Source organism: Rhinolophus sinicus, linkage group LG09 (assembly GCF_036562045.2).
Source record: "Rhinolophus sinicus isolate RSC01 linkage group LG09, ASM3656204v1, whole genome shotgun sequence".
NCBI lineage: Eukaryota > Metazoa > Chordata > Mammalia > Chiroptera > Rhinolophidae > Rhinolophus > Rhinolophus sinicus.
In genome coordinates, this window is record NC_133758.1 from 94,072,433 (window position 1) to 94,095,871 (window position 23,439).

Here is a 23,439-nt window from a genome sequence, read left to right on the forward strand (position 1 = left end):
ATAAATGAATAAATATATTGTTTGAAGAAGAAATGTGATGGTTGAGTAATGGCCAAAACATGAGCTCTAAAGCCAGCTGTGTTACCTTATATTAATTGTAGAATCTCAATATCCTTAGCTTTAAAATGGATGGTGTTTGTCACAGAGTTGGTGAATATAAAAATTCCAGTTTTCTAAAATTGTCTATTAAATTTCTGGAATGGTTTCCTGTTGCATGTATTTCTACATGTACTCTTAAAATAAAGTCCCATTAACTAAAGTTACTTGAATTTATATTCATTCTTTACAACCCGTAAAAGTTTAATTGGCCTTTAGTGAATCAAATTATTTTATGGGAATTATTTTTTTTTTTTTGCTTGGCATGTACTGGATGCTTAACACATAGTAGCCATTTTATCATAAGATAATGATCAGAAATGACCCATCTGTAGGGAAGCTTTATAGTGTAGCAGATAAGAGAAAGGAATAGGAGCCTGACTACTTGTTACAAAGCCTGGCTTTGACATTTACTAATCATATGACACAGGGCAACTTACTTAGTTTATTTAAGTGGAGGAAATAGTATTACCTATTCCATCGAGTTGTTGTGAAGACTTAGTGAGATAATATGTGTTAATGCTTAAAATATTTCCTGAAAAATGAGTGTTGAAGAAGTATATGATATATAAAAGGAAATAAATAAACAGAACTGTCATCTTGTTCAATTTTCCTTGAGACATGTCAGAGCAATGACAAGTATCAGTAACTGAGAATTCCTGGCCTGGAATGATTGTAATGGTTTAATCTGCTACACTTCTTCTCCTTCTTTTTTTTTTTTAAAAATATGTTTCAAGCTCAGCTGGTTTTCCTTCATCCAGAATAGTGCATCTCATTATTCCAGTTTTTAGTCCTTTTTTGTCTTTGTTATTACATACAATACTAAGAATGCAATAGACATTCAATGAATGTCTGTAAGATATAATAATTGAAATATTTTAAAAGGTGTAGTGAAATTGGAAAATGTCATAATTTTGCACATTGATTAGTTACTGAATTTTAAAAAGAGAGATTATAGTAAAAAAAACCTAAGCAATGTACTTTCTGATCAGAATCCCAAACGCTTATATTTAAGGATATGTTTTTTCTAAAGTAAATTTGTGCATTAATTATTTCTTAAAGTCTGAAATCCAACTGTATTTGTTCACATTAATAATTTATACTAAAATATGGATTACATTAAAATTATGTCATAAAATATCCATAAATAATCATAAATGATGGCTAGGAATGATTAGTAATTGACATACAATTAAACAGGTACTTGGATTGCAGAAATATGTAATGATAACAATAATAGTACTGAAAACATCTTCTTTTAGTATTATCTATATGCCAAGCATTCTAATCAATAGATTGGAACATGAATTTTTATTTAGTCCTCACAACAATGCTATGAATTTTTGTTATCCTTATTTTACTTATGAAGAAACAAAGCCAGAGATTTTGATTGCTGCCTGTTGCTGGCAAGATAATTTAGAGTTCAAATCTTACCAAATGAAATTGGCTTTGTAATAAGCCTTGCCCTATGGGTAAAGACCACCAATGATAAGGAATGTGCCCCAGGACTAAAGACAGTAATAAATGATACATCTCCTAACAAAGTGTAAATCAAAGCCTCCAAAAACAAAGGATGTTTAGTCAGTTATTTCACTGCCTCCTATAGTAAAAGTAAGGAATGGTCACAGGACTAAAACAGAATCTAGAGTCTCTACAATAAACTTGCCATAAATATTGGTTAATGATAACAATAATATTAAAAAAATTTACTGGACATATACCGAAGAAAAATGTGGTCTAAATCAAGCAAAAAAATGTCAACTGAGTTAGACCCACATATAACAGAGTTAGAATTAGCAGACAAGAATTTTAAAATAATTATTATCATTAAGACTTAGATAGAAAGATAGTCACAATGAGTGACAAACAGCCAATCTCAACAAAGAAATGAAAACTATTCATTATTATAAATAAAGAAATGACAATTCTAGAACTTAAAGTCTAACATCTTATGCTAGAAATCCAATGAATAAGTTCACTAGCAGATTAGAGAGAGCTGGTGAAAGGGTAAATGAATTTGAAGACAAATTAATAGAAATTATACCATCTAAATATGAAAGTTAAATTTAAAAAAATACAGCATTATTGATCTGTAAGGCAATATGAAGTAGTCTAATAAACATGCATTTGGAGCTCCAAGAGAGGAGATAAAGAATGATACAAAAATAATGATTAAGAAAATACTTTTCAGGTTTTATTTTTTTTCCCAAATTTAATTTAAAATATATTCTCTGTGAACTCTATTCAATAAGGCAAGAAAAAGAAATACATGATATAAATACAGAGAAGAAAGAAATAGAACTGTCTTAATCAAAGACTACAAAATTGTGCACGAGAAAAGTTTTAGAGAATTTTAATAACAAATTATTTTACAAATTGTACAAGCCATCCTTCCTATAAAGCTATAGTAATGAGTAAAGTGGAGGATTTATATAAGAGGAAATAAAAAAATCAATGTAGGAGAATAGAAGTCTAAAATTAGATCCAACCATATATGGTAAATTTCTTTTCTGCAAAAGCATCAAGGTAATCCAATGGATAAGAGAAAGTCTGCACTATAAACGGTGCTGGAGTGAGTGGGTATGTGCAAAGAAATAATGAATCTTGACCTCTACCAAATACCATATACATAAGTTTAATCAAGTATGTCACAGTCTCTAAGGTAAAGTTAAAACTCAGTTTCCAAAAGAATTCTTTCAGATAATTTCTTTCCCAGTTTGTGATACTCAAAAATGTCTTAGAGAAAACACAAAAAAACAAAGCAAAACCAGCCATAAAGAAAAAAAAAAAGATAAGTAAAACTTCATTTTTTTTTCATCAAAAGTCACCAGGCAGAAAATGAAAAGGCATGTTACAAACTGGAGGGATATATTTAAAATACACAAATCTGATAAATGTTATATCCAGAATCTGTAAAGAATTCCAACAAATCAGTTAGGCAAACAACCCAGTAAAAACATAGATGAGAGCTTCAACTGACAGTTCATTAAAGCAAATATCTTAATATCCAATAACTACATAGAAGGCTTCTAAACAACATTAATTATTAAGGAACTACTACTACAAAAAGATAGCTCTTTACCCACATCAAAATGGGTAAAATTGATGTTAATATTCCATTCTAAGCCTTATCTCCCAGTCATCCCAAATATCCTTCCACAGAAAAAACAGTTGGCTACCCTGTGAACTTCTAGAAGCATTTTACGCATATATGAGCATATAGTTGTTTTTTCCTTTTTAAATATAAATATTAGCATACATTATATCCTGTTATGTACCTTTACTTATTTGGAGATCTATCCAGGTTAGTACTTAATGAGATTGCTCGTTATATTTGTAACTCCGTAACATTCCATTTAGGGGCTTTAGTTTAACACTATCAAAATTATTGAACCATATATTTCAAATCTTCAACACCAAAGAATTATTTCACTGTTGCATTCCGTTGCCCAAGCATCATCTGATATGTACACAAACAATGATAATAAATTTAAGATAAATCAAAGATAATAGATAGTGTTACTATTACTACTGTACTGTGTAAATCAGCTAAAACCCATCTATCATCTAATAGCTCAAAAATAATTGTAACATTCCACAGTTATTAAATTTAAAATGTGCATTAAATAAAAAGACTTTCTAATTGCCTTCAGTATACTCACAAGAAAAGAGTATATCTATGTGCTGCGGACACTTCAGATGAAGGAACAATATACAAAAATGTAATCATAAAAATTAAGCAACATAGCATAGTTTCAAGCAGAATCTTTTGTAACTTCCTAAAAAGAGGAAGATAGTAAATGCTGTTGTTTTTTCATCAAAGTAACTCAAAAGTAAGCTAAAAATTTCATTGCAAACTCTTCAGTTTATGACCTATTTTTCTCTTATATACAACTTTTCAAAAGCATGCTGTTAGTTTCTTTGCTCTTTATTCCTCTTCTCTTAACTTGATAGATTGAAGGGTGTGAACTCTTCTTCACTTTTATAAGATCAGTACCTGCTTAAGGCCAGATTCCCCTTAGAGTGAGAACTGGTTTTATGGTGGTCAGCAGAAGTGAAATAACTATATGATGGATAACATAAGAGAAAAGTTCTAATACATTGCTTTGAGTTGGAATGAAGCCCCCTGGAGAGTGTGAGCTTAAAAGAAATACCTCACCATTGACTTTCCTCCATTCTCCCTTTATTTCCTGAGATGGAACTCAAGCCCTGGCTCATGAACCTCCCAGTGACACAGGAAAAGGCAGAAGTTACTTAGGCACCATTGTTCTTTATCCAGACTAATACCTGACCCAACACATGGCATGACCTGAAGCAGAGCTGCTATAAAAATGTAATTCTCCTTTAACCCTTTCATGTAAATCATCAGAAAGCTTCCCTCCACTGATTTAAACAAATTTGGTCTTTGACCTTTAGAGTCAGAATTGGCCTCAACAACTCTTTCAGAAGGTTGTAGTATTGACTGTTTGATGTATGTCAACAACCATAAAATGCAATGCTATTTCATAGCAGGTCTTCAAATAATGCCACTTAGGCCCAAAGTCATGGTAACAGCTTCTTTTTTCCAAGTAAATCAGTAGCATGAAATACTGCAGATTAATGAAATAATGCACTTTGTTGCATCAAGCTTTGGTATCTAGTGCAGCTGTGATTTGCGGTATTGTTCAACCAGTTGCAACACCTGTCAGCGTGCTTCCTATAGAACTTCAAAAGGCTTCCAATAAATACCAAATGCCTGACAGAGTTCTCATGTGTATAAGTAAGAATTTTTCTGGGTCTGTGATTTTTGGTACTTAACAACCAGATCAGTACAATAGTTCATAAACCAATCGGTTGCTTAATGATCTTTCTGCAAACATTCAAGTCTGACAATTTGAGATACAACAGAAGACCCAAGAAATTATATTTGTTCTCTTTTCTGGGGAGGAAAGAAAACCTAACAATATATTGAACACATTTTAAATAAAAATCCAAAATTGAAGCAAGATTTCCAATCAAAAAATATTTTTATAATTTCTTTAAGCATTAAACTTTTTTCAAGGAGTTTTCAAGAACTTCACTTATATGATGTATAAATATTTTATCTATTTATGTACATAATTAAATATTTATCATTATATAATAAAGTATAAATTACATTATAAAATAAATTATTATAAATAATATTTATATCATATATAAATATTACATATATTTATAAACATAAAGTATATAAATATAAATTTATATCTTTATATTTAAATTAATTTCAATATCTTTTGGCCAACAATGTTTAATAAACTGTAATACAGGAAGATATTGTATTGAATAAAGTATTAAAATGTTTTCGTACTTAATAGTTCAAAAAATGGTTTTATTTAATTGAGACCAACTGGCCTCATTGCTTCTTATAAACTTTGCAATATATATTCAGTAAAAAGGAATAAAAATGAACAGATGTTTCTCCTTAAAGAAGGCAGACAAAGATTTTCTTACACAATAAATCAGCTGCTAGTGGATTTCCAGGACATTGCTTCAGGCTAACTATTTAGGTATAAAACTTAAAAAAAGAAAAAAAAAAAGAAAGAAAAGAAAAAAATATTTACCTCTGTGTGGATCCAAAATTGGTAGAGAAGATTGAACTGAAGATGAACAGCATATACTGAAGGTGGTATGAAGAGGGCCAGGGGAGAATAGAATATCTGAAAGACCAAAAGATTTTTAAAATTGCACATATGATTCCTCAACATAACATATACTATTACTAATTATTCAATATGTAAGTATATACTTCAGCAGATACACCGTATTTGTTAGGAAATTTATCTTATTCCTTATATTTTATTGTCACATTTGACTTTGCAACATTAATTTCCACATAGTAATTAACGTTGCAAACATATTGAAGCTGAGTCTACTGGACTTCTATTTATTTAATGTTGTCTAGTTAAAATATCATAGGTGGGGTGTTACTTCTTTAATCTTGTAAAGGTTGGATGTGTTTCCTATACTTAAAGAGGTTTTCTACACACACAGAAATACTTACTTTCTTTACATATAAGAAATGTAGGATCATGTGCCTTTATACCTCGACAGCTCCCAAACTCTATTATAACGTGGCATTCTTAGTAACAAAATAAAATTATAATAAAAGAAAGTGATTTCATATCAGGAGAAAATACATTTTGCATTTTAAATTTGTTTATATGTGGTTTATTGAAGGCAAACTATCTCCTCCTTTTTTTTCAAAGTTAGCAAGAAAGGGGCTATGATATGGTGCCATGGCGGAAACAAATTTTAAAGGTCGATATTTCCTAACAGACGGAAATGCCTCTGCCTTAAAAAAAACAACTTATGCTAAAACTGCAGAACTGGTTAGAATCAACTAATAAGCACAGTCTGCTGTGTTCTCCTAATGACTTTGATCCCCAAGAGTGGTTTCATGTTTTAAGAAAACATCTTATTAAATGAAAAGCTAAACAACCAAATAGAAATAAAAAGAATCTGACTTTCACTTCACATTTCGTGTTTAGGTAGAGTTAACCTTTCCAAAATTCTATTTTAAAAACATTTCTTGTGAATATCACAGTTTTGTTTCTAAATTATTTTAAAGGTTTTGTTCTCAATTAGGTCAAATATTATTTCAACAATGTTTAGTAATGATTATGCATTAGAAATGGGACATTTACATAAACTCTTTTAGTTTTTGCTTCTAACCTTAAATCATGAAAAATCTCAACTGTCATAACAAACAGGATTAGTTTCATTATTTGTAAATGTATTATTAAGCAATGAATTAGATTAGTGAGCAACAAAATAATACTGGGCTTTTATTCAAGATATCCACTTTTAAGCCACGATACTCTCTCCACGATATTCGTAAAGTGCTTACAATTCTCTAGGCATCAAAGGAATTGTGAAGGGGACAGCCATTTGAAATCTAGTCATCTTTCTGATACCAAAAGATCTATGGTACTGTAATTGGATTTTTTTGTAATATATTAAAATAACTGTCTCACAATATAGGTTAATATAAATGTTTAAAACCCATATATGACCTATGACATAAGTACTTTGAGTTAAGGAGTATTTTGGAATCTGTGAGATGTGAATAAAAATGTAAAACAACTAATCTTGGATGCTTAATAGTTTTATGTAGAAAGACAGTGCGTACCAGATGAATATTCATAGTTCATTATAATTCCCCAAAGTGAGAAGAAATAGTCCTTTGACAGAGTAACAGCCATTATGGAAGAGGGGATTGGTTCTATGGTCAAATCAATTGTGAAGTGGTGAGTCAAACAAGTGAAGTTTCTTTACTGCAGAATTTCTCAGAGACTTGACTGTGTTAATATGAACCACAAGCCTATTATCCCATAGAGTACTTTCTTCATGAGTTTCCCATAGATTAGATTTCCTAAAAACACATTTGATGAAACAGTACAAATCAGTAAATATAATGATGAACTGACAATTAGAAAAATGAACTCAGCAGGAATTCCAGATAATCACATTTCTAATAAGAAATACATAGGTCAGGGAGCAAGTCTTATGAATCACATGAAAGTCAATTTCTTGTGATTAACATAGTACTATGAAAAGACTCTAGTGATAATCAAGCTCCTAATTTCTGAAGCTGAAAGCAGCTTAGTAAATGTCATGCGGGTCTGAGAATGATCACTTATCTTCATCTCTACCTGCAAATCTTTGCATTCCAAAACCCTTGACAGTCTGTAAACCAGTTTAAATGCCACGTCCATCATAAAGCCTCAAATGGTACTAATTTGACAAAAGAAATGTTTCCTTCCTCAAACTTAAACTCTCTGTACCTGGGTCAGGGGACATTAGCAAATATATCCACTTCTGTTATGTATCCGAACCCATGTCATTCTCACTCCAAGGCTCTTTAGCCTTAAATCCCACTGTCTACCCTGGATTATTTTATTATCTTTTGATAGAAGTAATATAGAATAGGGTTATAAAGGCGAGAAACAACCCATACATCTGTGGGTGTGAGGAGAGAATGAGGATAAGCCTGAAGGTGAATTTAGGCTAATGGATACAAGATCAGAAGGTTTCATTCTGTTCATCAAGGAAATGGGGCAGGCAGGAGTTGTGTAAGGGGGCCTGATGAAGCAAGAAACAGCATGGCATTTAGGGGGAACTATAAGTAGTTCAGCATTGCTGAAGATGTTGGAAGACGTGGTAAGAGCTTGATTTGGACCATGGGATTCAGGGGTAGATCTCAGAGAGTCCATGAAACCCCTTCATATCATTACAGCAAAGTGTGAGCTTGTGTGTAATGGGGGAATTCACAATTATTTGAAGAAACAATCTATAGCTTTCATCAGGGAGTGTGTGGTGAGTGTGAGTCTGGAACTCACCACAGGCAAAGAAAAATGAAACAAAAGATAATTTAGACATCAGTCAAAACAGGGAGGAAAGCCTTTTAATGTCATTCTAAGGAGACTGGATTTATCCTAGGCTATAAGGGAAGAGTTATTATTTTTTTTCTTTCAGCTTGTAAGAAATATAAAAACGGGTTTGAAATCTATTTTAATAGCCCACTGAAAAATCCTGCATATTTAACCACAGCAGTAGCCATGGGGATGCAGAGGCAGAATACCTGCAAGAGATCTAAGGATTTGGTAATAATTTAAATGGAAGATGAGAAGGACTGAAGACTATCAAAAGATACCCAGATTCCTGGCTTGTTTGTTGAGTAATGCTATTCACCAAGTTCGTGGAAAGGGAGAAGAATAGGTTGGAAGTTCAACTTAAGGAATATTGTGTTGGAGTTCTTGAAATGTATCCCAAGGAAGATGTTGAATAAGCAAATATGTGGTGCAAATATCAATTAAGCTGAAAAATGATATTGGATTTGCAGGAGTAGATCAGTAGGTCTGTTATCCACACCTCAGTAAATTTAAGAATCACTCAAAGGAAGCAATGGAGTAGAAGTAGGGTTTATTTACTTCTTTCTCTCCCTGAGAACAAGAAAAGAGAATCCTTGAGGTGTTACCTGAATAGAACATGTGGATGAGCAAGGAAATTGTATGTGTTATTTGTTTTTTAATGTGAGAGATGAGGATATATTTATAGTGTACTGAGGAGGAGCCAGATGGCAGGAAGAGGGACAAACACCAAGAGTAGCTGATTGAACAAGGTCCAAGAAAGGAACTAAGAGAGGAGCAATATCACCAACTGAAGGACTAGACTTGCTCAAAAGAGGTGCTCAGGTGATCATTTTCTATAAAACGAGAGGTAAGAAAACGTGTAAACTTGTGAATTCATAAATCTTGATGAAGCTATTTGAACATAAAGTAGGGAGAGGGAAAACCAGAAAAGTTCACATATCTCTGTGACATTTTAACTATGTTCATTGTCTGACAGAAAGGGGCAGCAGTGGGGAAGAGATCTTGAGGATATAGGAATTTTGAAAGGCTTCTGCCAGGAAAGGAGAAACCTCATGTTTACAGCTTGGTAAGCAGCATTGACAGCTAAGCCATATTTGGAAGCCATATATGGAGGGGCATCCAATTGCCCAGCAGGTGCTAGAGGGCACTCAGGCACTCCACAATCTGGGGTGGGAGTGAAGTAGGTGGGTGACCGGATTCAAACACGGCATGTGGATTTCAGGGCAGATGTGACAGAAGGACTCTGTGCTTTCCAGAGTCATGGAAAATAAGCACCTTAGGTTGAATGAACTAGCAAGTAAAGCCATGAGGCATGACAAAAGGAGAAAAAGCAGAGGTTCAGAAGGAAGAGCTGCCCTTGAGTAAAGCTGCGAAGCAAAATGGTTGAAGTCAAGTGTATAATTACTTTGAAAGAAATGAAAAAAAAAATCTTCTGAGCTCCAGGACTCAGGTCCACTTTATTTTAATAAAGTAGTTTAACTTTACAAATCTCTGAACTCCTCTGAGTCTCACTTATTTTTATAATATGATTTCAGAGAAATATTTTTTTTTTTCCTTTGGACTTCAGAAACTAAAGATTGAATAATCAAGTACACTGCCCCACATTCCCCAACTCTATTTTAGTAATGACACAGAACCAAATCTTTTGGTTGCAGATAGAGTACTGATCTCTGTCCTTAAAACACATCTCTTTAAATTCTAGGCTTGGAATAAGTGTTTTTGCTTCTATTTAGAAAGTCCTCATCTTTAAGTAATCTAGGCCCATCTTTCTGTTCCCATTTCTATGCTTGTATCCATTTCCCCTTTTCCCCATTCCACCTTCTCATGCATCCTATATTCTTGGCATACTCATACTGCTATGGTTTGAATTGCATCCCCCAAAAAGATGTATGAGGCCCTAGGTTCCCAGTACCTCAGAATGTGACCTTATTTGGAAATAGGATCTTTGTGGAGGTAATCAAGTTGAAATGAGATAATTAAGGTAGGCTCTAATCCAGTATGACTGGGTTCCTAATAAAAAGGGGAAATTTGGACTCATAGACAGACATGCAAATAGGAAGAAAGCCATGTGACCATGAAGGCAGAGATGGGGTGCTGAATCTATAAGCCAAGGAACACAAAAATAGCCAGAAAAACACCAAAAGGAGAGAGGCATGAAACTCATTCTTTCTCACAGCCTTCAGAAGGAAACAACCCTATTGACAACTTAATCTCAGATTTCTAGACTCCAGAACTGTGAGACAATTAATTTCTGTTGTTCTAAGCCAATCAATTTTGGTACTTCATTATGGCAGTCCCAGCAAACTAATGCACATACCATATATTTTATTTCCCATTCCCAAAATTTATTATATATTTTATTCATAATTTTGTGTATTCACATTCTCCTTCTACATAATGTTTCATTTACCTCATCTATGGCAAAATTCTACTCTTCTTACAAATTGGGCTCAAGCACCATTTCTTCTGTAATGCTCCCCTTGACCCACCATACTAATAAGAGCAATCACTTCTCTCTAAAATGTTAACAACTTGTATGACAATGGCTGCTAACTTGCTGGAATCCCTCCAAGGAAAGTGATCACCTTAAGAACAGAAGCTCATGTCTTACTTCTCCTTATATCCCCAACCTCTGCCACCTTGACTGGCTCTACCATCTCAAAACAAGAACATTAACATGTAAAAGTAGTTGAATATTTTAGCCATTTAGTTGTACATTGTTTCACAGTAACAATAGATAGTTCTGTATTATGTAGAGCTCTTTACTATGATTATCCTTATGTATCGTTCATTATTAGGGCTATAAATGACAATCAGATTTTAATGTAAAGAAAAACATTGAAAATCAGAGAATTATTTTACTTTTACCAAATTTCAAAACTACTTGGTAAGCTTACAGAATAATTCCATCTTCCTGATGCATCTAGAATCAAGGCTCTGAAACTGGTCAAGACATAAATCGGCGGAGGGCTTCATTTATTTAATATATGGACAAGAATTGTGTCTTATAAGCTGTCTTTGAATGGTGGTTGAAGGTGGTGAAGGGATGCCTTAGAGTTCTGAGGCAAGGTCCTCAGAGAAGTTTTGTTTCTCTACTCCATAGGGGGGCTCAGGGCATGCTTTCCTTCTGTGACATAAGAGTTATGAGAATTTTATTCCCAGTGCATTTGGCTGCATTACATCAAAGTTGTTAGTTTCTTGTGTCTTTATTTGTTCACATTTGTCTTTATATAACTCTAACTCCCACATATTGAAAAATAGTCTTTGCTTCTGTAGTTTGGCAGGGAGTATGATGTAATAAAATGATCTGAGATTTCACTAAAGGTTCCGCTACAGTCTTATATGTATAAAAACAATATTACATATGTGAATCACACTTGATTTATTGATATAGTTCAAAGAATTTCCACACTCATTATTTAAGGCAATCTTCAAAATAACAATATGTAAAGGCAGAGCAAACATTAATTGCCCCATTTAATGTACAAAATCACTGGGATTGAAACACCGATTGGTTCAGAGAGGCAAAGGCAGTTAATAACTCAGGCTGAGACCAAGACTTCATTATTCCTAGTGAATTGCTCTCAAATGTTTCTAAATCTAATTAATATATTATAAAATAATCATGCTCAAAAATAAGATCATCATATATTTACATATTCTCTAATTTATAATAATACAGGTTTTAATAAAAGTTTCCATTCATTGATGATATAACTGTATTTCTTTCCTCTGATAGTGATTAAAATTTACTTATTTTTAGATTGCTAATATACCATAAACATACTTTACTATGTTCATTAAAATTCCAATCTAGAAAACAAAATGATTTTAATGATTGAGAGACACCGCAGAGCTGAAAAAAAATTACTTAATCCAGCTATTTCAACTAAATGTATGTATCATTAATTTCCTATGCTTTTAGGAGAAATATTTAGCTTATTGAAGGTTACTATTTCCCCCTCAATAGCTTCATATATGACAAATATGTTAAAAATATATGCATTCCTAAAAGTAAATAACTCACATATGCTCTAATTTTGAGGGGATCTATTAAATCAAAAATATTTAAATGAATGACAGATTTAAATTATTTTATACATGGTGCCATTATCAGTTTCATATTGGCCTTACCCTAGTTAACCTAGCAAATATTTCTTTTGAAAATTTATTTTGAAAACTATAAAACTTTTTTATTTTATTTACTCTGTAATGTACATTTATTGAACATTGACTATATCAGACGCTTTATATATACTAAGTATATAGCAGTGAAAAACAGACTCATGTAAACTTTACACGCTGGCAGGAAAGGCAACAGCAAAGTAGTAAGTACTGTACTAGAGATATGCAAGCGTTTTGTGGAACGAACAAACAAACAAAAACAACCACCTGAGAAAAGTTCAGAAGGCATCTAGAAGAGAGGAATGGATTTAAATTTGAAGGATACGACAATCAAGTAAAGGGGGAAATAATTTTCCGGACAGAGATAACAGCGTGTACAATGAAGTATTAAGAAGTTGTGATATAGTAAATTTAAAGAACTGAAAATTAATTGTTACATTGGAGATGGGGTGACAATGGAGAGTGTGGAAGATGAGATTGAGATTGGAGAGAGGTGGGGCCAGGTTTTGACTAGCTCTGCATATAATAAGGCTTCTATGAGATTTCTTTCTCAAAGTTACAGAGGAACTTAGCTTATTCAGAGCTGGCATTCTAGAAAGGTCATCAAGGGTGATGGATTGAAGGATTAAGAATGGAAAAATAAAAAATTACTTTAGGACAACAGCTAATTTAAAATAGCATTAGCTGAATCATTCTCCTTTATGATACTCTAAGGGTCCCAGGAATCAATGTCTGTTGTTAATGGGTGAATTCTAAGTTTATTTTTTCTAAAGTTGTTATATCATGTACAGTGGCTCCAAGTATGAAAATATAGGTTTGCAGATGTAATCGTGTTTTTAAATAAACCATGACGGTTTAGTATTTAAAGAAAAGATGCAAAAATTGTGCAGAGATTTGTCACATACCCTCCACCCGGCTCCTCTACTGCTAACGTATTACATGTTGCATTGCCAAAATTGGTTACATCGCTATTAACTAAATGCCACTAAACTCCACACACCTTATTTATATTTCACTAGTTGTTGTGTGTTTTTTTTCTGTTTTGGGATCTCATTACATTGAGTCTTTGTATCTTATAGCTACCTCTGATCTCTGACAGTTTCTCAGACGATCCTTGTGTTTCATGACCCTTATATTTTCAAGGAGTACTGGTTAGGTATTTTGTAGAACGTCCCGCAATTTGGGTTGGACACATCTTTTCTCAAGGTTAGACTGGGTTAGATTTTGGTGACAAAGACCACAGGGGTAGAAGTACATTCTTATCACGTCTGATCAAAGGGTATATGCTACAAACAAGACATCATCAAGGATATTAACTTTGATCTGAGATTTGCGTTTGTCAAGTTTCTCCACTCTGAAGTTACCTTACCACCCCAATCCGACCCTCCATTGTCCCTTTTCCATGCTCTTAGTAAAGGACTTACTAAGCACAGGTTGCTCAAAGGGCAGGCGTTAGGGAGGCATTAAGCGCCATCCTTAGCAGGGCACAGCATCTACATTTATTATTTGTAATTCTTTAAGGGAATTTGTCTCCCACATGTGTCCCCACTTATTTATTTATTCAGTAATTTATCTATGTTACTATGGACTGATATCAAAGACATTTATTTTATACTTTCATTTATAACTCCACAGTATGTTATGCATTTTGTTTTTCAAATTGTTCCAGATTTTGGCCATTGGGAGCTCTCTCAAGTTGGCTCCTGTATTCCTCTGACATAGCCCATTCTTTTATTTTTCAAGCACTTCTGTAGCTATGTTTTCAATATAAAACTGCAGCACTCAGGTATTTTATTATAAAGTTGGCAGAAAACAAAATGTTAATCCCTACACTGTTATATATCACATAATATCCATAGGTCTAGACACATTTTATTATTTACAAAGTAGAGAGACGATCATGTTTAAGGAACTATATTAATTAAGATGTGTAATAAAAAATTGAAGTAGCATTCAAAATGATATATTTCAGTATACAATAAATAAGCCTCACTTTAAATGCCACTTCATCAATTTCAGCTCTTTTGGATGAGTAATATTAAATCTAAGTTTAAAACAAAGTTAAAAAATGCAAAATGCATGGTTAGAAATTGTTGAAAGTTGAATTCTTATGTTTAACTAGTCTAAATGACAGGTCAGCCACCCTAATTTGCATAGTAATATCAAGAAAAGCACTCTGAGCTATTTTGCTTTTCCTTTCACAAATCAATTCAAAGATATGACCCATTTTTTATTTGTTCTAAAATACATTGTTACCTTAGCAACTACCAAATTATATACCCTATGCAGCAGTGTCAATGAAAATAATCTTACAAAAGAGTCATAGAAAACAGAGACCTGAGGACTGCTCTTTGATTTTAATATCCAGAAAGACCTATCACAGCGTATTAACTATTGCAGACCCTGAAACCACCCCTGCTATCTTCAAACAGACCTACAAACTCTAGAAAAGAATCCAGGCTGATCTGCAATCCCTGTCTTTCATTTCCCACACTGCATGGCCTCTCCATCCCCACAACAACCTCCTCCCACCAAAAAAAAGAAAATTAGCAGCTTATGATGCATTTCCAATGCTCATTTCTTTATTCACCATATTTTTCTATGTCCTTGGTGACATGATTGAGGTTGCAAAGGGAATTTATCCCTGCAATACATGGGTGTGAACCTACATTTCACTTACTAGATTTTCATGAATCTGTAACTTTGGACACATTGATTTAACAGGGGCAAAGACACAAGTAAAACCAGGACAGAGATGATCATAATTGGGGACTGAGATGTCTGGATTCAGTTCCAACCCACTGCATGATGTAGGGGCTTCCACTGACATTCATTCTGTAGCATTTAAAGTCTATGTTTTAAATATATCATCTCCCAGATTTCGTCTAGTTCTGAAATCGATGATGTTCTGATAATTTCCTTTGATAATTCCTCAGATGATTAATATACTAACTGTACTGATTTTCTTGGAGCAACTTCAAATACAGCTATACCCTCCCCAAAATCACCCACCAGAGGTGTGAGTTATCTTTACGCAAAGAGAAATATATAAATCAGGAGTGAAAAATGATTTTTGAGGTTATTGTTTTAATAGAGCCGATATTCACCCTATTTTGTACAGGATAATAAAAGTTTGTATTAATGCAGCTATTTCTTAAGAAGAGTGGACAGTATCCCTTCTCTCCATCACAGGCCCTATTCTAACCGCTGTTCACTGGAGCTCTAGACCAGTCTGGAACTATGCAGCAGTGAAATAAGTCATATTTTCTTCCACATTAATAATCCAGACTTTCAGCACAAGCTATAGGAGATGGAAAAAATATTTATGTGTGTGTGTGTGTGTGTGTGTGTGTGTGTGTTCCTATATCCTTTCTTTTCCATCTCTATTGCTTAGAGCTATGTTATGGATTAAATTGCGTGCTCCCAAAACGCATGTGTTGGAATCTTATCCCTTAATACCTCAAAATCCTGTCCCTTAATACCTCAGAGTGTGACCTTACTTGGAAATAGGATCATTGCAGATTTAATTAGTTAAGATGCGGTCAGAATGGAGTAGGGTGAACTCCTAATACAGTATGACTTTTGTCCTTATAAAAAAAGAAAAAGAAACTTGGACCCAGACACAGGGAGACTACCATGTAAATACTGAAGTTATACTTCCCAAAGCCAAGGAACTAATCAGAACCTAGGAGAGAGGCCTAGAACAGCTCTTTGTCTAGCGACTCCAGAGGGACCATGGCCATTTCAGATTTCTGGCCTTCAGGCCTGTGAGACAGTACATTTCTGTTGTTCTAAGCCACCCAGTTTGTGGTACTTTGTTATGGCAGCTCTAGGAAATTAATACAAGCTGTAACACAATTGTATGGTGTCAGGAGCAGGGGTGGATTTCTTTTAATACCCATTTCAGCAAATGCATTAGTACTATCCTGGCATATAGTTTTGTTTTTCCTATTTTGCTGTTTGGGTTAGAACACATGCCAGTCAGTATAATTTTTTTTGGCTATTAGGCATCTGGTTTCAAACATAACGTTTTAGCACTTATTATCTGCGTAATTAACCTCACTGATCTTCAATTCCCTGATATTAGTAACACTTGATCTAGCATGGCATGGGCTTATTCGTGAGGATCAAATGAGAGAACAGAAGTGAAAAACGATACACAGGCACGTAGAAGAGGATGTAGTATACAGGTTAAGATCTGGGATCCACCAGCCAGGTTGAATGAGTTCACATTCCATCCCTCCCTTCATGAGTTTTATGACTTAACTACGGACTCAGTCCCATCATTTAATAATGAGAGTTATAGTGGCACCCATATCGTAAAGTTGCCATGAAGATCTTAGAAGATTTTCTGGCACAAGGAAAGTACTCAATACATGGTACCTAAGAGGAGAAACTTGTAAACTATAAAGAGCCATACAAATGTCAGATCATTATAATTTATACTTAGTAACTAGCTTATTGATGGATGCACTTACACATCGATAACTCTGACTTTCTAGCTCAACATACATTTTAGCAAGAAATAAAGAGGGGTAATCCAGGATGAGAGCTGTTACCAAGTGGAAGAACTTTGCAGGGTGAATCAGAAGAAACAGAACTAGAGGCTGATTCTGGTATTCATCAGACTTGTTATTTCCTTCTATGAAAATATTGAAGAACTAAACTTTTTGTTGAGTATCACACTAACTGTTCTAATATGTGGACAAAAAAATGAAGGCTTTAAGTAGATTTTTCTTGGTCCTGCAGAAATGGGAACTGAATTTTCTTAAAAACTGCTTTGAAAAGTTTCTAATAAAATCTGTTTTGGCATGTATTTGAGTTGAGATACACTGTCTATACATCACACCTCTCAGTGGATAGCCCATAAAAAATAGACAGCCCTTTTTCTCACTTTGCTATATACCTCAGGGTGAGTTTGGGGAGTTAAAAAAAGACTCCAATTGGAAAGCACCCCTTGCTTCATGTATGTCCACCCTTACAGGGGAGAAAAAAACATTTTAGCAAAACACCTTCTATTAGTTTACTTGTAGAAAATAAAAACAGCTGAGACTTTTTAAAAATGAATTATATCATCACATTTATTCAATTTCATACAACTTACCCAGGAAGTATATATTTGGAGGACAGATTGTCTGAGTGCTGTGGATAAGTTATAGTCTTCAGAACTGTGGTGTGTTTGGTGTCCAGCCCACATAATATTAACCTCTGCAAAACATAGAATTTGAAATGAGCCATGAGAACAAAGCAACTTCCATTTTCAGTTATGTATGCTGTTATGTTGAGTGAGGAAGAAAATCTGGAACATCGCTGCAAAAAGTTAGCCAATATAATTATAATTAAAATAAGCTGCCTGAAATCACTTTTTGGAAGCAGACAAGGCATAAATTACAAACAAATAAAAAATTGAAACATAGCCCGTATATATAGATATAGATATAGATAAATATATATACACATATATAGTATATGATATAATTAAACGCCTCCAGCAAACTGAAATGACTTCCAAAATTTACATTTCGCTAACATATTACAATATAACAGATCATAAAAACTAACTGGTAATGTTGTAACAATACAGTCAGTGTGTAGTGATGATTTTTCAGTATGTGATAACATATTTCTAATTAAAGAAGAATATTCTGATGGGAAAATTAGTGTATACATTTTGGAATAAAACATTACATAATGTTTTTTTTTTTTTCCTGTTGGCTTTATCCCCCCAATTTTATTTATTTATTTATTTATTTATTTATTTATTTATTTATTTATTTTAATTAAAGTTTATTGGGGTGACAACTCTCATGACTGTTGGCTTTTTAATAAGTCTCAAAATCAGTCAAAAGAAGAGGCAACGTAGAATAATCCTTGGTCCTAAGCATTAAGATTTCATTTGTATTTACAGAAATATTACAGAAATAGTTACATACTATTCTTTCCATGCCTTACCAAAATGCCATACCATTTCTAAAATTGTCTCCTACACCTGTTATTTGTTCTCATAGTAAAAAAAGGAAATATAAGCTGTTTATTTTCATCAAGCACTATACAAATTGCCTTCATAATGTTTTGGGATTCTTATACACCCAAAGAGGATAGTGGCTTGTTTTTTCTACAACCATGCTACTATAATGCTCCGCTAAGTAGATGGCATAGGAGAAAACAAGCCCTTATTTTTCATTCTGCCCCTGATTTTCATACTGTCCATATTTTTTATTTCCTACCAGAATTACAGATCAAAATGCCACATTATATTATATTCAATTTAAAAATCATGTTCTTAGCTAAACTAACTTATGTTTAGTCCTTTGCTACAAATAGAAGAGATAGAATTAACTCTGTGATATGATCATTGTATCTCTGTCAGTGTACATGAGAAATCAAATTTTTTAGGCTTGGATTCATGGGCACTGGACAGTGAGCCTGAGTGAAAACTTGTGGTTATTGGTCCTTGTAGTTGCCATATAGTAATAGTTAAAATACATGGCACATGGCAGAATAATTTGTTACAGGTTCTCAGGAAAATGAAAATCATGGAGATTTTATAATATATATATAGTATATATATTATATATACTATGTATTATATATAATATATGTGTATATATGTATACATATGTGTATATGTGTGTGTGTGTGTGTGTGTATTTCCAATCTAGGTGGACTTCTTGGTCATTCATTTAGGAAATAAAAGCTCTCTGGACTATTTGTGTAGTGAGTTAGTAAACAAAATTTGCAAAACAATTTTGGTAAACAAATGATATCTTGGAGATATAAGAAGGACTTAATTCTATGAGAATGAGAGATTATGAAAAGGATTATGAACAGATAGCCCTAGCACTAGTCATTTCTCTTCAAGTCATGTGTTGTCAAGTGTGGCAAGTATTTTCATAAGCCATCAGTTTATATGTAACTTCTATCTCGATTCCTTGACATTTTACTCATATCTAGTAATGGCCCTGTATTTCTACCCAAGCAATTAGGTAAATTGTTCTTATACAATTGAGAACTGCTTCACCCCAATGACCTCTAACTTCCCAAGTCATAAACCTTGAAATAACCTAGAACCTTAATTTCTGGAGTATTGACTATCGTATATAGCTACAAATAAGAGATATACAAGGAATCCTGTGGCACTTAATATCTTCAGACACTGTGGGCAAGTTTATTAAGAGGTAATAAATTTGATGAATCTCCTGTCTTTTAAAACTTCTTATAGATTGAGCCCCTGAAATAATCTAAACACCATTTTCTCTTTAGAACACACCCATTATTGAACATTTCAGAATCTATTACTTACAAACTTCATTACAAATAAAAACACTGTCCATTTTGTTGAACCTTTCAGAATTTGTTTTAAAAAATTGATCATAACATCCATGTTATAAATTCACACGGGGATAAGCTAATCAGATGAGGTTAAATTAGAGGGTAATAATATATATTGAAACGACTTCCTTATAACCTCCACAGAAGCTAAGTGATGGAACGAAAAAATCCACAAAGGTGGGGGTCAAAGACCTGTCTCTTTAGCTGTTTTAAAAGCATTTACTTCCTAGCACAAACTGTGTGTAACACAAGCCTTCATTCAATGAAGTACAGCTGTGTAAACAGGGTACAGTAACTGGATCTTACTGCCTTACCTCTGTTTTTAGAATTGGGAAAAACAGAATACAGGAATTTTTTTTTCACAGTCTATATTCAGCTTACTTGAAGTAAATTATTTTCAAAAGTGGTTATACAATGTAATTTATGGAAAATTATTCCAATAGTTCTTTTGTAAATAAAATAAGCAAAAGTTAATAGTGCATTTATAAATATGTCCATCTTCTCTAATATTTGAATTGATGAATTATCTGTTCTAAGGGATAAAAAAAAATATTAAAGTGAAAAAATAATACGACAATAAATTTCTTTCTATGAAATTATATATTTATAATTTGTAGTCAATAATAATTTTCTTTTCCTATAAGCAAATTATTGATTATACAAGCATACGGTATGTTGTTATGGCTTTTCAGTGATATAATTAGAAGCAGTGACACTGCTGGTACCAAAATGTAGATTTGTATAAATATATTTTATTAATACTTTGCCCAAGCATTCAATTTGGGGGCCAAAATTTAATGTATTATGTGTTTTTGTATGTGTTTTATATTCTTGAGTTTAATTTTTATCTATTTTTTAAAATATGTTTTAACTTACATACAGTGAAACACATACCTTTTAGTATCCAGTTCTATGAGTGTTTACCAAACAAATGTAGCTCTGTAATCACTTTCATAATCAAGATACAAAAGAGTTTTCATCACCCCAAAAAGTTCCCTGTTCCACTTTGTGTTGCCTGCAAGCTGACTCTAACATGGCTCCTTGATTCAGATAATTAGATTCTGGATTTTAAACTGATAATGTAATGGGATGAAACTCTTGGGACCTTGGAAGAGGTGAGTATGTTTTGAATGTGGGGAAAACAAAAATCAGTGGGATCCAGAAGGATGCCTAGGGGAGGCAGCCTCTAAGATGGTTCCCAATAATTCCTGTTGGTTAGTGTTTATCCCCTTATATAATACCTCCTCCTGAGTGTGAGCTGGATTTAATAACTCCCTTCTAGTGAATATAATTTTGGAAAGTCGATGGGATGTCACTTGGGATAGTACATTATCAAAAGATAGCGGCTTGTCTTGGGTGCTCTCTTCTTTCATACTCTCAGAAGCTCTGAGAAAAGTCAGCTGCCATGTTGTGAGCTGTGCTTTGGAGAAGCACATATGGCAGGGAGTGCCTCAAGCTAACCAGCTAGCAAGGAACTAAACGCCTTAGAACAAATTCCACAAGGAACTGAATCCTGTCAACAACCACATAAGTGAGTTTGGAAGCAGATTCTCCCTCCGTTGATCCTTCAGATAACACTGCAGTCAGTAGACCACTTAACTGCTTATGTATCACCTCATGAAAGACCTTGGGCCAGAAGCATGCGTGTAAACTGTGCCCAGATTTCTGAGCCTTAGATCCTCTGAGAGAAGCCACTAACATGTTACAAAACAGTAGACAATTAATACAGTTATCAATCCATCTCAACCTCATTCTCAGTCCCTAGCATCCACAGATCTGGCTTCTTTCCTCTAGTTTTGCCTTTTTGAGAATGCCATATAAATGAATTACACAGTATTTAGCCTTTTGAGTTTTGGTGTTTTTTTCCACTTAGCATAATGCATTACAGATGCCTCCATTTTGCTGTTTATCAGTAGCTTGCTCTTTTTTGGCTGAGTCAGATTCCATTTCTATGGATGTACCACAGGTTTGGTTTGGTTCTTATCCATTCCGCAGTTCAAGAACATTTCAGTTGTTCCAGTTTTGGGTAATTACAAATAAAATATCTATAAATGTTCTAATGCAATTTTTCGGTGAACATAAGTTTTTATTTCACTCGGGTACAATACCTAGGAGTGAGATTACTGAGCTGCATGGTATGTTAACATTTAGCTTGTTACAAACTGCTTTCCAAAGTGGCCATACCTTTTTGCATTACCACCGGCAATGTATGAGAGTTAAATTTGCTCCATATCTTTGGCAGCACTTGACATTATTATTTGTATTTATATTTATTTATTTGATAGCATTCTAATAGATGTGTAATGGTATCACATTGAAATTTTAATTCTCATTGCCATAATGAGTTATGACAAGATTATCTCTCCATGTGCTTATGTGTCATCTGTATGTCTTCCTTGAAATGTCTATTCAAGATCTGTGCTCACATTTTAATTTTTTTCATTATTGAGTTTTGCGTATAAATCCTTTTGATATGTCATTTGCAAACATTTTCTGCATACAAGTCCTTTGTTAAAGATGTGATTTGCAAACATTTTCTTCTAGTCTGTGGCTTGGCTTGTTATACAGTATCTTATGAAGAACAAAAGTTTTAGTTTTGATGTAATTTAATTTATGTACTTGAGAGTTAGTGGAAAAAATATTCTTAGTGTATAAACAATGAAGGGGGGTTCTTTTGCAAGAATGTTTCAGAATGATGAGAAATTTGTAACTGTCTAGAAACTAAGAGAGTGTATGTGTATTATACATCTAAAATATATCTAAATACAAGTCTCTTGTCTCGTATCTTTTCACCTATGAAATGGAGAAAAATACCCGTTAGGTTAATCTGAGACATAAGTACAGGTCTACAAGGAATTTTTAGAGCAATATTATAGCTATTTAATCTTCAATAGTGGATAGGCCAGGATATGCTGCCTTCACTCATAGTTTGGAAAACCCTCAAGCTTTGAAGGAAAAATATGTTACAGGCATATTTAGAAAAAGTTAATGATGTTTGTCACCAAGAAAAGCATGTTATAAATATTTTATGACACTTGTAGCATATTGCATGGTGACTGTGGAACATTAGAACTGTAAAGAGTTTTGTGAAGTTATTGTTCAAATTTTTAATTTTATAAATAATAAAAGTGAAATTAAAAGAGGAAAGGGAAGAAGAGTTTCATTCAAGAAGAGAAAGCTTTCTATGCTCTCTCTCAGCAGTGATTTATTCCCTGCTTGGATTTTTTATTGACATATAATTGACATACAATATCCTATCGTTTCAGGTGTACATAATGATCTATATTTATGTACATTATGAAACAATATCCACAATAAGTTTAGCTACCTTCTGTCAGCATACAAAGTTATTACATTACTGACTATATTCCCTATGCTGTACATTACATCCCCATGACTTATTTTATAACTGGACATTTTCTCTCAGAAATGGAGGTGAATGGGTTCAAGTATTCTCAGATGGCACATATTTGGTAATTTCTAATAAGTG

The 23,439-nt window shown here is 33.4% G+C and overlaps 1 protein-coding gene across 1 annotated transcript in view; it reads right to left on the reverse strand.

The window, feature by feature from the left end:
• Nucleotides 1–23,439, reverse strand: part of AGMO (alkylglycerol monooxygenase) — a 297,194-nt gene that overhangs the window by 170,219 nt on the left and 103,536 nt on the right. Inside the window, exons 4-5 of the mRNA XM_019727089.2 lie at nt 17,722–17,825; nt 5,682–5,777 (exon numbers count right to left, since the gene is read on the reverse strand). Coding sequence (XP_019582648.2) covers nt 5,682–5,777; nt 17,722–17,825 — 200 coding nt within the window. The remainder of the gene's footprint in view (nt 1–5,681; nt 5,778–17,721; nt 17,826–23,439) is intronic.